Source organism: Triplophysa dalaica, chromosome 22 (assembly GCF_015846415.1).
Source record: "Triplophysa dalaica isolate WHDGS20190420 chromosome 22, ASM1584641v1, whole genome shotgun sequence".
NCBI lineage: Eukaryota > Metazoa > Chordata > Actinopteri > Cypriniformes > Nemacheilidae > Triplophysa > Triplophysa dalaica.
The window spans coordinates 4,877,501-4,892,010 of record NC_079563.1 but is presented as its reverse complement, the minus strand read 5'-3'; the positions used below and the strand labels follow the sequence as shown (position 1 = coordinate 4,892,010).

The 14,510-nt window shown below is 39.4% G+C and overlaps 1 protein-coding gene across 1 annotated transcript in view; it reads right to left on the bottom strand.

Moving 5' to 3' along the window:
* Positions 1-9,760: 9,760 nt before the first annotated feature.
* LOC130411741 (long-chain fatty acid transport protein 6) overlaps positions 9,761-14,510 on the bottom strand; it is an 8,856-nt gene continuing 4,106 nt past the window's right edge. The window contains exons 2-10 of the mRNA XM_056736587.1: positions 13,100-13,300; positions 12,788-12,946; positions 12,374-12,498; positions 12,099-12,293; positions 11,419-11,509; positions 11,149-11,347; positions 10,934-11,031; positions 10,718-10,848; positions 9,761-10,618 (exon numbers count right to left, since the gene is read on the bottom strand). Coding sequence (XP_056592565.1) covers positions 10,442-10,618; positions 10,718-10,848; positions 10,934-11,031; positions 11,149-11,347; positions 11,419-11,509; positions 12,099-12,293; positions 12,374-12,498; positions 12,788-12,946; positions 13,100-13,300 — 1,376 coding nt within the window. The 3' untranslated portion in view covers positions 9,761-10,441. The remainder of the gene's footprint in view (positions 10,619-10,717; positions 10,849-10,933; positions 11,032-11,148; positions 11,348-11,418; positions 11,510-12,098; positions 12,294-12,373; positions 12,499-12,787; positions 12,947-13,099; positions 13,301-14,510) is intronic.

Genomic DNA, 14,510 nt, shown 5'->3' with positions numbered 1-14,510 from the left:
TTTTATACCAAAAGTCATTAGGACATTAAGTAAAGATCATGTTCCATGAAGATATTTTGTAAATGTCCTACCTTTTGTGAGTGGATGTCCTGCTACAGCGCCTCTCAATGTTTAGAATTTTTTGCACCCTCAGATTCCAGAGTTTTAAACGGCTGTATCTCAGCCAGATATTGTCCTATCCTTATCAACACATACATCAATAGAAAGCGAAATATTTAAATTTTGAAATATTGACACATAAGAACGGTTTTGTGGTCCAGGGTCACAATACAAAATAAGCCGTTTTCATGTTATTTTTAACTCAATCTTCATTCCAATAATTAAGACACCATGAAAACCCTCAAAATATGTCCCACTTTTGTTTTTAGTGACATCTGGTTTTATTGAAATAGCAATAACATGTCATTTCAATGGCAGTATTACTCACTGTTTGCATAGGCTAAAATCTATAAACCAATGTTGTTAGAAACTTAACGTCTTAAGTTCTAGGTTTTCATAATTAAAATGTTGGTAAAACTGTGCAAAGATGCCATAATATGCTTGCAGACAAATTTTAGTGTGTTATAAGGGAAATGCAACGATGGAGAAAGTAATCCATTACTTGCAGCAACAAACATCAAATATCAAGAAAGAGATCCAGGCTCTCTGCTACATTAAACGTCTTTGTCTGCTACACAATAACTTGAAAACTTAACATGAGCTGTTCCATCTGGAAGCATCGTGTCTGTCTGCGTCTGCTCTCTCCATGTCCTGTAGAGATGTTTGGTGTATTCATCATCAGAGCTGAAGACAAGAACAGCAGAACAAAAGCTGGTGTATTTGTTTTTTGAACAGAAAGCTGAAAGTTGTGTATCTTTACAGACACCAAATGATCATCACCTGACGCACTTCATCACATCACACAACAGCGAGTGTGAGGAACACCACTGTCACACAACATCACGCTCACATTTCTGCTGTTGTGATTGGATATCTGAACACTGCAGATTCACTCTTATGTAATATTCTCTCATTATATTGTTATTATTATTCTTGCTACAACAAACATGTTTTGCTCATCTCTGCCATAACCGTCCATCTGTAAAGATGACAGTCCTCAAAGTTTTATGTTTACTATGAAATGAAAACCAAAGGCGGTTCCCAAACCTGGCAAATGTTTTGACTGAAACATAAAAAAGTAACATTAATGGCTGGAATACACTTCATGATATCACACACTTTGCAGACTGCTTGAAAGTTTGCAAGAGAGAAGCTTTGAGAGAAACTGGCCGTCGCACATCACCATCAAATATGCAGATGTGCGCAGACAACACGTCAGGACCGAAAATCTGAGCAAGTCTTGTAGTGTAACACCGCATTTACACGTAAGGAGAAGCATGAATACACACACACACACACATTACTCATTGAGCAGAGAGTCACTCACACATATTTGTGGTTAAACACAAAGTGATACACTTCACATCACAAACACTACGTGTAAGAGGTTCAATGTCCCTCAGTCCTCCGTCACTTCATCTATTCAGATGACATCATTGATGACATCACATGTGTACTGTACATGTGCAGATGTGTAGCAGTGATGTGAAGTGTGTGTGTGATGTGAAGATAACCTGAAGACTCCGTCACTGTTGCCGTCTGTGATGATGTACATCAGCTTGTGTGTGAGATGTGTGATATTGAGCTCTCTTGTGTCTCTCATGTGTTCTTCAGTCATCACAGGATTGAGAGGAACGCTTTTCTACCTCCCATCAGATTCTAACAGCAGATACAAACCCAGCGACAGAGTCCGTCAAAACAATCCATCTGATATCAATCACTAGTGTTCTAAGAGAAGAACTATTCAAGCGTTTCTGGGCAGTAAAATCTCATCAAATACAGCCCGAAATATTCCTAGGCGAGGCAAGTTTATTTATATAGCACATTTCATACACAAGTGCAATTCAAAGTGCTTTACATAAAATGATTGACAGAAAGAAATAAAATGTATCTTTAAAATGCAAATGATTTAAGAACACAAATACTTTAGAACAATAAAACAGCAATAAAATTGATTAAAAATGTTAGTGTATATATAAAAATAAATTAGAAATAGAAGTGCAGTTGATGTAGAGCAGCACAGTGCTCAGGTTGTGAATGCACAGCTAAACAAGTGTGTTTTTAAACTGGATTTAAAAGTAGCTTCTGTTGGTGAATGTCTGATGTCTTCTGGAAGCAGATTCCAGCTACGGGTGGCGTAATGACTAAACGCTGACTCGCCCTGTTTTGAGTGAACCCTTGTTATCTCTAACTGACTTGATCCTGATGATCTGAGAAGTCTGTTTGGTTTATATTCAATGAGCATATCTGAGATGTATTTAGGTCCTAGACCTTTAAGTGATTTATAGACAATTAATAATACTTTGAAGTTGATTCTAAAAGTAACTGGTAACCAGTGTAAGGACCTGAGGATTGGAGTGATATGCTCAGATTTTTTGGTTCTGGTCAGAATCCTGGCAGCAGCGTTCTGTATGAGCTGCAGCTGTCTGATGGTCTTTTTGGGAAGACCTGTAAGGAGTCCATTACAGTAATCCACCCTGCTGGTGATGAAAGCATGGACTAGTTTCTCTAAATCTTTGCTTGAGACAAAACATCTGATTCTGTTTCTGAGATGGTAGTACGCTGATTTGCTTATTGCTTTGACATGACTGCTGAAACTAAGGTCAGACTCTAAAATGACCCCAAGATTTTTTATCTTGCTTTGTGTCTTTAGACCTCTTATGTCAAGGTATGCGTTTACCTTGTTAGTTTCATCCTTGTTGCCAAAAACAATGACTTCAGTTTTGTTTTTATTTAACTGAAGGAAGTTTTGACACATCCAGCTGTTAATTTCATCAATGCATTGGCAAAGAGAGTCAATAGGCTTGTAGTCATTGGGTGAGAGGGCTAGGTAGATCTGAGTGTCGTCTGCATAGCTGTGGTAGGCAATTTGGTACTTTTTCATTATTTGGCCAAGTGGGAGCATATACAAATTGAAGAGGAGCGGAGCAAGAATTGAGCCCTGTGGAACACCACAAGTCATGGGTGTCCAGTCAGATTTATGGTTGCCTATATTCACATAGTAACCTCTCCCTTGAAGGTATGACCCAAACCATTTAAGTACCAATCCAGAAAGCCCTACCCAGCTTTCCAGCCTATTTAGGAGTATGGTGTGATCTACCGTGTCAAAAGCAGCACTGAGATCTAGTAAAACTAGAACTGATATTTTGCCTGAATCAGAATTCAATCGAATAGGATTAATTATCTTTATGAGCACTGTCTCTGTGCTATGATGCTGACGGAAACCAGACTGGTAATTGTCCAGGTAGCCATTTGAGTTCAAGAATTTGGTCAGCTGATTGAAGACAACCTTTTCAATGATCTTGCCTATAAAAGGAAGATTTGATATTGGTCTGTAGTTTGACAGTAAGGTTTTGTCTAGATTGCCCTTTTTTAGGGACTCTGGGAAAGTTCCTGAGAGCAGTGAGGTATTAACTATATTTAGGGGATCTGCTTCCAAACAGTTAAACACTCTTTTGAAAAAGGATGTGGGAAGTGTGTCAAGGTTGCAAGTTGACTCCTTAAGATGCTGTACTGTTTCCTCCAGGGTTTTGAGATCAATTGTCTGAAATTCAGACAAAGTAACTAATTTCTGATGAACTGAAGTCAGACTGACCTGAAGGCCCCATGGAGCTTTGGCGATTTCCATTCTGATATTACTGATCTTTTGAAGGAAAAAAGTTGCTCATAGTTACTCATTGCATTTGTCATCAGACAGCATTTCTCTCTGAACTTTGACTAGGGGGATTTGTTCATCTCTCTACAGTTGCAAAAAAGGGTGCGAGTGTTATTTATTTTGCAGTTTATAATGTTAGAGAAAAAAGTTTGTCTAGCTTTGCCTAAGTCAACATTGAATGCATGCAGACTGTCTTTATAGATGTTATAGTGAACTTCAAGTTTGGTTTTTCGCCACATACGCTCTGCTTTTCTGCATGTTCTTTTCATGCTTTGTACTTCTGGTGTGTTTCTCCAGGGTGCTTTACGCCTGCCAGTTATCGCCTTGACCTTAACTGGAGCAATGGCATCGATAGCATTTTTAACTTTTGCATTAAAGCTATCGAGGAGAACATCCATAGAGTCTGCAGATATACTCGGTGACAAAGACATAGCATTCATAAATAGCTCACTGGTGTTCTCATTTATGAATCTCTTTTTTATAGAGACAGGTCTGTCTTCAGAGGGCAGGAATGATTGATATATCAAAGAAAATACAAAAATGATCAGACAGTGCCACATCTCTAATAATAGTGGATGAGATGTTTAGACCTTTGCTAATGAACAGATCCAGAGTGTGTCCACGATTGTGTGTGGGACCGTGCACATGCTGGATCAGATCAAAAGTGTTTAAAACATTTAAAAGTTCATTTGCAGTGTTGTTTTCTGTCTTGTCTACATGAATATTAAAATCTCCAGCAATAACAAAGCAGTCAAGTTCTGAGGAAATAGCTGATAGCAGTTCTGAAAAATCATCAACAAAGAGTGGGGAGTATTTGGGAGGTCTGTAAATAATTGTAAACAGAATGCGTGGTGCACCTTTTAAAGCAATACTCAAGTATTCAAAGGACAGGTAGTCACCAAGTAAAATTGCTTGCAGTCAAAGAGATCTTTAAATAGAGCAGCTATTCCTCCACCTCTCCTTACAGCTCTGCAAACATTTATAAAGGTAAAGTTTGGGGGGGCAGATTCATTGAGGATTGTAGCACTACAACCGTCATCTAACCAAGTTTCATTTAGAAACATGAAGTCCAGTTTGTTACTGGTGATGAGGTCATTGACTAAAAAGGATTTGTTTTTTAGTGAACGGATGTTTAAAAGTGCTAATTGAATAGTAACAGTTTTTTACCCCTGTCATTCTCAGAGTGACGTCTAAAAGGTATTAGATTAGATAGCTTTGCCATACGACTGGAAAGGGCCTTAGTTTTGTGTTCACTTATCAGGGCAGATATAGGGAAAACTAAAGGAACACTGGGTTCCCACTTGTTCTGTAAATATTTGAGATTGTTTCTTTTATCATAGCAGGGACCCAATTCATATCAGTTACCAGTGCTCTTTGCGGTCTTGTTTACATGTACACATACAATATTGATGATGAGATCAGTAAATAAATCGAAACTGAAATGCACGAATGACATAAAAACATAATCAAAGCCTCAAAAACAGCCAAAGACTGTCTCCTTTAAATATCTTACAATATGTCAATGTCATTATTTTTGTCTTTGGATGCGCTCCAGTTATGTTTCTTCTGCAAAAGTGACTTCAATATCCCAATTTGACTGATGCATGAGGACGGCTTAAGCTGAGCCTTGTGTGTGAACTCAGGCCTAAACCTCCTTCTGCAGACTGTGATGATGATCTATTAACGTTCATTTAAAAGATCAAATACATGTATGTCACAGCACATGACACATAACAGCTGATACATGCAATCCTGCCATCATGTGACTTCATCCCAAAACTGGGTTCAATTCCATTAGAATCACGTGTCACGTGTGTGCTTCTGAAACTAAGCCCAGGTGTGTGTGCGTCAGGTTTGTGTGACACACATGGACAGTAAACCCAAGCAGAAATCAGCTACATTGTGGGGATCATAAGTGAATTTCAATGACTGAACAACAGACAACACCTGGTTTATTTACAGAATACAAAATCTGAGAACCCTCTTCATTCTGATGGATATACAGACACTACAGCAGCCTGGAGAACCTCAGAAGACATGCCAACGGGATGAGAGATGATCTGAAGAGAGATGAAACATCATTCAAGAGATTAGACCATCAAATCATTCTGCACTTAATCAAGGCCTCCATCTGGAGAAGTGGATTTACGTTACATTGCATTGCTTTACATCTACATGTTTGGTATTTTCACAGAAGAAGATGTAGGACACAATGTTGTCTGCTTCAAGAAGAGTTGGATTTATAGCAAACATACATGATGTAATGAAATCTGAGTGATTGTGAAGAGCTGTGACACATCACACAGGGCTTTAGACGGAAGAACTACCGTGTGTCCTGATCATTGACCTTCAGTCGTGTGGACCTCTCACAGACCAGCATGAGCTCATATCACATCATGTCAGATAATACACTTCCAGGAATATTTTTTAATTTTAATAAAATAAAACAGAAACGAAAGTAAAATACCAGCTCATCCTTTTATGCTTCTGATCTCCTCCGTGAGAGATGCGAGACAGGTGCAACACGCAGCTCACACTCATTATCACTCGCATCACCTGCCTCGTGTCGTTCCCTCACGGCTCTCGTCCCGCCTTACTCGTCACAGTCATCAATCATGCTTCCATGAACCTAATCCATGTGAGACAAATCATGCAAAATACATCTCGTCTTGAATTTTCATAAACTATTTGCACATCAAGCGATTGTGTTCAGAATTACGCATGCTCACATTTGCAGAATTTGGAGACCCAGTCATAGATATCTGGACAGCTGCAGAAGATCTTCAGAGGACAAGTGTGTCCACAATCCCTGTGATCTCAGAGAGTCTCAAACAGAGCTGACACGTGACAATACAAGATGTGTTTGACCTGTTGGATCATCATTTGTGGATGGAGATAAAAGAAGGGAATCAGAATTAGAAGCCTGGATGTGAAGAGCACCTCACGAGCGCTGATCATTTTATGTGGAGAGGTTTGGTTATGTACGAGATTAAAGGACTTTCTCTCATGTGCTCCGTCAACTTTTGTCTTGGTCTCAGAGAGTCAGAGGACCGGCTTTATCATACAGGTTATGGTCATATAATTAGAATATCATCAAAAGTTGATTTATTTCACTAATTCCATTCAAAAAGTGAAACTTGTATAATGTATACATTCATTCCACACAGACCGATATATTTAAAGTGTTTATTTCTTTTAATTTTTGATGATTATAACTGACAACTAATGAAAACCCCAAATTCAGCATCTGAGAAAATAAGAATATTACTTGAGACCAATACAAAGAAAGGATTTTTAGAAATCTTGGCCAACTGAAAAGTATGAGCATGTACATCACTCAATACTTAGTTGGGACTCCTTTTGCCTGAATTACTGCAGCAATGCGGCGTGGCATGAAGTCGATCAGTCTGTGGCACTACTCAGGTGTTATGAGAGCCCAGGTTGCTCTGATAGTGGCCTTCAACTCTTTTGCATTGTTGGGTTCTGGCATATCGCATCTTCCTCTTCACAATACCCAATAGTTTTTCTATGGGGTTAAGGTCAAGCGAGTTTGCTGGCCAATGCAGATCAGGGATACCATGGTCCTTTAACCAGGTACTGGTAGCTTTGGCACTGTGTGCAGGTGCAAAGTCCTGTTAGAAAAATAAATCTTCATCTCCATAAAGTTGTTCAGCAGCAGGAAGCATGAAGTGCTCTAAAACTTCCTGGTATAAGGCTGTGTTGACCTTTGACCTCAGAAAACACAGTGGACCAACACCAGCAGATGACATGGCACCCCAAACCATCACTGACTGTGGAAACTTTACACTGGACCTCAAGCAACGTGGATTCTGTGCCTCTCCTCTCTTCCTCCAGACTCTGGGACCCTGATTTACTTTCATCAGAGAACATAACTTTGGATCACTCAGCAGCAGTCCAGTCCGTTTTGTCTTTAGCTCAGTCGAGACACTTTTGACGCTGTCTGTTGTTCAAGAGTGGCTTCTTGACACAATGAATGCGACCGCTGAAACCCATGTCTTTCATACGTCTGTGTGTAGTGGTTCTTAAAGCACTGACTCCAGCTGCAGTTCACTCTTTGTGAATCTTGCCCACATTTTTGAGTGGGTTTTGTTTCACAATCCTCTCCAGAGTGCGGTTTTCCCTATTGCTTGCACACTATTTTCTACCACATCTTTTCCTTCCCTTCGCCTCTCTGGAATTAGTAAAATAAATCAACTTTTTGATGATATTCTAATTATATGACCAGCACCTGTATACAATGAAGGAGATCAAGTACCAGTGAGATTCAGAGAGACGCCTCAGAAGATAACATGGAGGTCCTGATGGACACTTGTAAACAGAAGAAAGAGGAGTTAGCTGCGGATGCTCGGTGATCTCTAACAACACAGAACATCACACGTCACACAAAACAAACATCTGTGACCTCAGGGTTTTCATTAAACATCATCTGTTTGTGTCACTGTCATGTCCTCTGGTTTAAATCATACAAAGTTCATCAGATTCATGTCACATCCTTTTGTATTCCATATCCGTGATCCTTGTAATTCTTGTTCCTTTTATTGCCTTGTGTATATACAGCTCTCTTTTTACTGCAGATTTTCTCTAGATTTGTTTGTCAAGTCACATCAAATCTCTTTGTTTCTTTCTTTGTTTATAAAAAGATCATGTGTTCAGTTCTTCAGTGAAGCATAGATATTACATTTAAATATCAAAACGATCAAGTCAATTAATTGAGATGAAGAATCAAAACTGAGGTGATTTTCTTTACATGTGTCACAGAGTGAATCAGCTGTAAAATGACTTTCCACATTACTCACATGACTGCTGTGGGTCTGTGGCTCAAAGACACGAGTGGTAGAAGTGAGAAAAAAAACAAGAAGAAGTGAGACTGTGTGTAGCTGAAGATCAGACATACGATCAGACAGAAGAACACCTGTCGTCTTCACACACACCTGACTGAACATGTCTGAGCTTGAGACAGACATGACATTAATGTCTGGTTTATTGTCTCTGTGGGGACAGTCCATAGGCATAATGACTTATACTGTACAAACTGTATATTTTATACCCTAAACATCATAGAAAACTTTTTGCATTTTTAGATTAAGAAAGATATATTGTTCTACGGTTTATAATCTTTTTTGCCCATGGTGACCTCAATTTTGGTCCCCACGGTGACACGAGTCCCCATGAGGTGGTGTGTATTCAGGTGTAGGTCCCCACCGGGATATCAAAACAAGGCCACACACATGAAAGACGTGTTAATAAAAGAAAGCAGCACTCACCCTCCTGTCGCTGTTGTCTCGTATGATCTGGAGTTTTGAGATTTTCCACTTCATATTACACAGAAATCCAACCAAACACCACAAATCCCCTTTAGATGACATATTAAACCCTGACGGCCTGAACTAACACACTGACATAACTTCACTCCAGCAGATCTGAGCTGCACACATACATACAACTGTGAGCGAGAGAAGAAAAATGAAGCAGAAGAGCTCCAGCTGTTATCTATACAAAAATAAGTTTATATGGTGTATTCTATCATCTATAGACACATGACACAACACAACTGAAAACAGATGGAAATTCACCAGCATCTCATGAATGAATTCAAATGGATTATTAAAAACTAAAGGATGTTTTTTTTAGATGTAAAAATGCATAAAGTTTTCTGTTATGGGCAGGTTTTGTTGTTGGTTAGGGGAAGGCATCCAATAGAAAGATAGTTACGTCTATGGAAAGTCCCCACAATGTAACGTGTGTGTGTGTGTGTGTGTGTGTGTAAAGAAGACATGCACCTGCTCACGTGTTCTCCAAAGCACTTTGTGTATTATATACATGTATATTTCATGATGTAGCACATAAACACGAATAACTGCATGTTTAGTTAAACACACATGCTCTCACTGCCCTCTAGTGGTGGACTAAAGCCCTTACACGCGTGTTTTTACAGTGTTATTAGTGTATGTTGTTCTTCAGACAATCAAGGAATTCCAGATGAAATGTGTTTTAAAGGTTGACTTTATGTTCTGTTCATATGAGCATCACATTAACAATCACACACTGTTTCTGATCTGATAAACATGAGGACCTGCACAGCACACATCACACTTCTGAAGGTTAATATCATTACACCTACACACAAAATATACAACACACATCTCATTCTGTACAACAGCACATGAATCTATAAATCATCTCTATATATTAGATGCGCAAACACACACATTTGTGTGAATGAAAAACATCAAAAGTCTGAACATATCAACTCCTCACTGTAAATATACACGCATGATACATGTGTTGGTGTAACACGGTCATCTACTTTTGTTTGTTCTTCATGTCAACTGAAGAAATGTGTTAATAATTATGGGATTATTCCTTTCATTCAGCTGCTGATAAATAAACATACTGAATGCATCCGTAACATAAACCTAATGTAATTAAAGTCACTATATGCTAATAACTGTTTTGATGTTTTTGGAACAGTTGTTTTGTCTCAACACAGGAGACACTGTTAGTTTAATAAAATCACTTCAGCAGCACCTAAACATTAGGATTTAAAGAAGACGTAAAGACTAAAAACAATATGTTTTGTGAATGCGATTGTGTTCTGCATGTTTGTGTTGTGCACGTGAAAACAAACTTGTCTTTGTTTTAAAAACTGCATTTCCCAGAATGCATCTAGAGTCTGGTCTTGCCTGATATGATGTGTTCATACAGCGGTGCGGTGAGGGGGATGTAGTTTTTCTTGGCTGTGTCCAGGAAGTAAAGTGGCTGTTGAACGGCGTCTGGATTGAAGCCCTGCTCCACCAGCGCTCCCTTCCGCTGTTTGAACGTTTCCGTCACGTCTAAGGAAGTCTTCAGGACAAAAGCAGGAAAACCACACACACACATTCAAATACAAACCAACAGTGAGTATTTACAACACCACCTGCTCTCACGCTAGAGAAGAAATACCTGAACCCTCAGAAACCACGGCCAGGCGTACAGAGGAAGCGTGTGAAGCAGATGACTGTAAAATCTCTCTCCGTCTAATCCCTGACCGTCCTTCAACACAACCGCCGCCATTCCAGCACGACCCTCATATCCTGAAAGTCAACATTCATTCACATGTCACGTCACACAGATGCTTCGTGTCATGATGAACAAACATTTCAAGAAAAGTGAAGTGACCTGGTACAGTGACCCCATAGACACTGACGTCCTGCAGGAAGTCCAGACAGCCCAACACCTCTGACACCTCCAGCGTGGACACATTTTCACCTTTCCACCTGTAACACAACACTGAGTCAATGACACACCAAACACATCAGTCATCATCATCCTCCATCAGCTCCATCACCAGACTAAACCACACACACACACTCACACACACATCATGCATGTACCTAAAAGTGTCTCCAATTCGGTCTTTAAAGTAGACAAAGTCTCTGTGGTCCTGTAGCATCAGATCTCCTGTGTTGAAGTAAACGTCTCCCTTCTTAAAGACATCTCGCAGGAGTTTCTTCTCTGACAGACTTTTATCTCCCGCATAACCCAGAAAGGGATTGCTGAACGTCACCGGAGCGACCAGTAATCCTGTTTCACCTGAAACCACACCATCACATGTGGCGCTTACTGCTGCTACAGATCCAGACACATGAGATACATCATCTCACCTTTACTGGCGTTAACACAGCGGCCGCTGTCTGTCCGGACGGGCTCGTACGTCTGAGGATCACACTTCACAAACTCAAACGGCAAACTGAGCTGAAATAAACATCACAGATTCATCAGGAACATTCGTCTGATCTGACTACAGCTGATGTGCCAAATATCACACAAGAAATCCAATCTGTCTCTGCTTGAGCCAATCAGAAACAGCTCTCTGACTGTCAATCATTTCACACAGACACTGGATTCACAGCTTTAAGATTCAGTCAAATTCTTGTCATATTATGCATTAAGTAAAAACAAATAACAAACAACACAAAGAAACTATTCAATAATATGCATTAAACAACACTATATTTATACCGATGCCATATCACATGTGATAGTGCCCTGTATCAGCATGACTGTGATGAGGTCAGAGGCACGAGCACAGGGGCCAGTTGCATAAGTCAGTCGCCTATTAGCTAATAGAAAAAAAGATTTTTCTTTGAAGTGTGGTAAAAATATTGTTAGTAATTCACAGAATGAACACATACCTATAAAAAGGTCAATTTTATAATCTGAAAAACGATCACTAAAATGTTCTGTTAAGTTTTTCTGCGGCTGCATATGAATGATGATGGCCTGAGTAAAATGACAACACTAAAGATGGAGATGAAATGGCACATTGTGGTGAACAACAGACCTTATTGAAATAAGTGGCGCGGCCGATGGGTCCCACTTCATCTGTGTAATTCACAAAACCAATACTGGCCTCCGTTAAACCATAAGATTCCCGGATCTGGATTTTCCCGAAGCGTCGGACAAACTCTCTCCAAACATCGGCTCGGAGACCACTTCCTGCAGCCAGACGAACACGATGAAGCGCCTCCTCAGCTGTCTGGACACAAGCAAACACGTGATGAGCTTTAGATAAACACAACATTCATCAAGTGTCTGTGATGAGACGTGTGTTTGTACCTTTGGCTGATGGATCAGATATCGACAGAGTTCTCCGATGTACTGAAAGACAGTCACGTCATACTTCACACAGTCCCTCCAAAACTGACTGGCAGAGAACTTCCTCTTCAAAACACACGTTGCCCCTAAAATTCAATCCTCAACATTAACAATCAATTGTTCAGACTTCTATAAGTGTGAAATAGAGCGAAGTGTAGAGTGATCAAACAATATCACGTTATGAATAACAAATAACACAAACTCATTGAGAACGGAATGTTCAACACAATAATAATGCAATCACACAATTGGAAAAAGGCACATGTGAATGAGCTCAAAGGTGTTGATTTGTACAACAGCTTCCTCATCCAATCACAGTCATCATGTCGTCTGACCTCAAGTGACATCAGATAGCACAGTATAATAACACAATACCCAGATGGATGCATCCTCCAATCCCAAGCAGCGATGCAGACATGTGATAGAGCGGCAGCGTCAGATAGACTTTATCATCAGCACACGCTCCACACATGCGCAGAAACGCCATACACATGACTGCTTTCATGTGACTGATACGAGCTGCTTTCGGCAGTCCTGAGAGAGAGAGAGAGAGAGAGAGAGAGACAGAGAGAGAACAAAGCTGCTGTACATCATCATTATCTAACATTCATTTCCTTCAAAGTCACCATAAAGAGGAAAAAAAGATGATCTTTTATGACATAGTATAGAGGTTGATGTGTTGTGTACCTGTGGTGCCTGATGTGAAGATAAATAAGAAGTTGGACATGAGTTTTGTCTGAGGGAGGTTAACTGAAGGCTTCTCTGGAGAGGCAGCGTTCACTTTATCCAGCAGTGAGCTGACATCAGGATGTGAAGAGACATCTGATGACACCCAAACATCAATCCTGTCATCCTTCAGCATCACTTCATCTACACATCCCATCACATCTACAAACACATTAATATATATATCACACACAATCTCTAACCAACATATGATCTCAGTCATTTTTTTGAGAATCTCAATGTAATCTGTCATGAAGAATAAAAGAAGAACCGCTCTCATGAATACTTTAATTCAGATGTTTCAGAACCACACAAATCGAAGGCTTTGTTTACACTCAAAATGTTTCATAAGATTCAGACATTTAACAGACTGATCTGATGTCTGTGTGTAGATACAGTGAGAGTTTGTGTTGAGTGTTTCCACAGCACATACTGAAGATGTTCACTCAAGATCAAACATGTTCATGTGTTCAGGTCACGCCAGTAAACACACGAGCGACTCATTCTGTATACTAATGAATGACACACAGAAAAACAGATAAGTTACCATCAACGGTTGTCCAAAACTGACCATGACCCTTGATGTGTGTGTGTTTGTGTGTTAAAGAGATAGAGTTAGAGAGAGAGAGAGAAAGTTAGAGAGAGAGATTTTGATTTTATAACACCTTTATATAATTACAGAATTCTAGCAAAAAAAAAAACCTTTATCACTACACACTGAGATTTTCCAATATTCTCAGTAAAGACCAAAACATTATTTTCTACCCAACACAACAAATTTTCTGGACTCCAAATGTCTTTGAACTTTTCCATCTCCTTCATAGAAAAAAATCATATCTTATTCTTGTTTTTAAAAGCCCTTTAAAAACGGTTTCAACATCAGAATTTGTGTCATGAGTCACTTTGTACCTTCTACTAAAATATGTAGCCATTTTTGCTTGTCCCAGAATGAAGTTCAACAGCAGTCCTTTCCTCTTTTTCCTTTTACAATATTTAAACCCAAAAATAAACACCGTCATTGTAAACATCTCATCTACAGAAGAAAATAAAGTCTGCAATAAAACAAACAAAGAACTCAGTCTCTCACACTGCGTAAAACAATGAAAAATGTTTTCCTCTTCACCACAAAAAACACATTTATGCTGCACAGTTGGATTCAGAACTGAAACAAACTTATTTACTGCAATAATGCCATGAAACACCCTCCACTGAAGATCTCCAACTTTTTTAGTCAATGGTGGCTTGTAAAATGAACCCCAACAAGGCTTTATATCATCCTCAGCCTTTAAATGGTCTCTTCAAGGCGTATCCACACGTTGTAGTTTCTCCTTATTTATCATTTTATCACATACTTGATACAAACTCTTGCCTC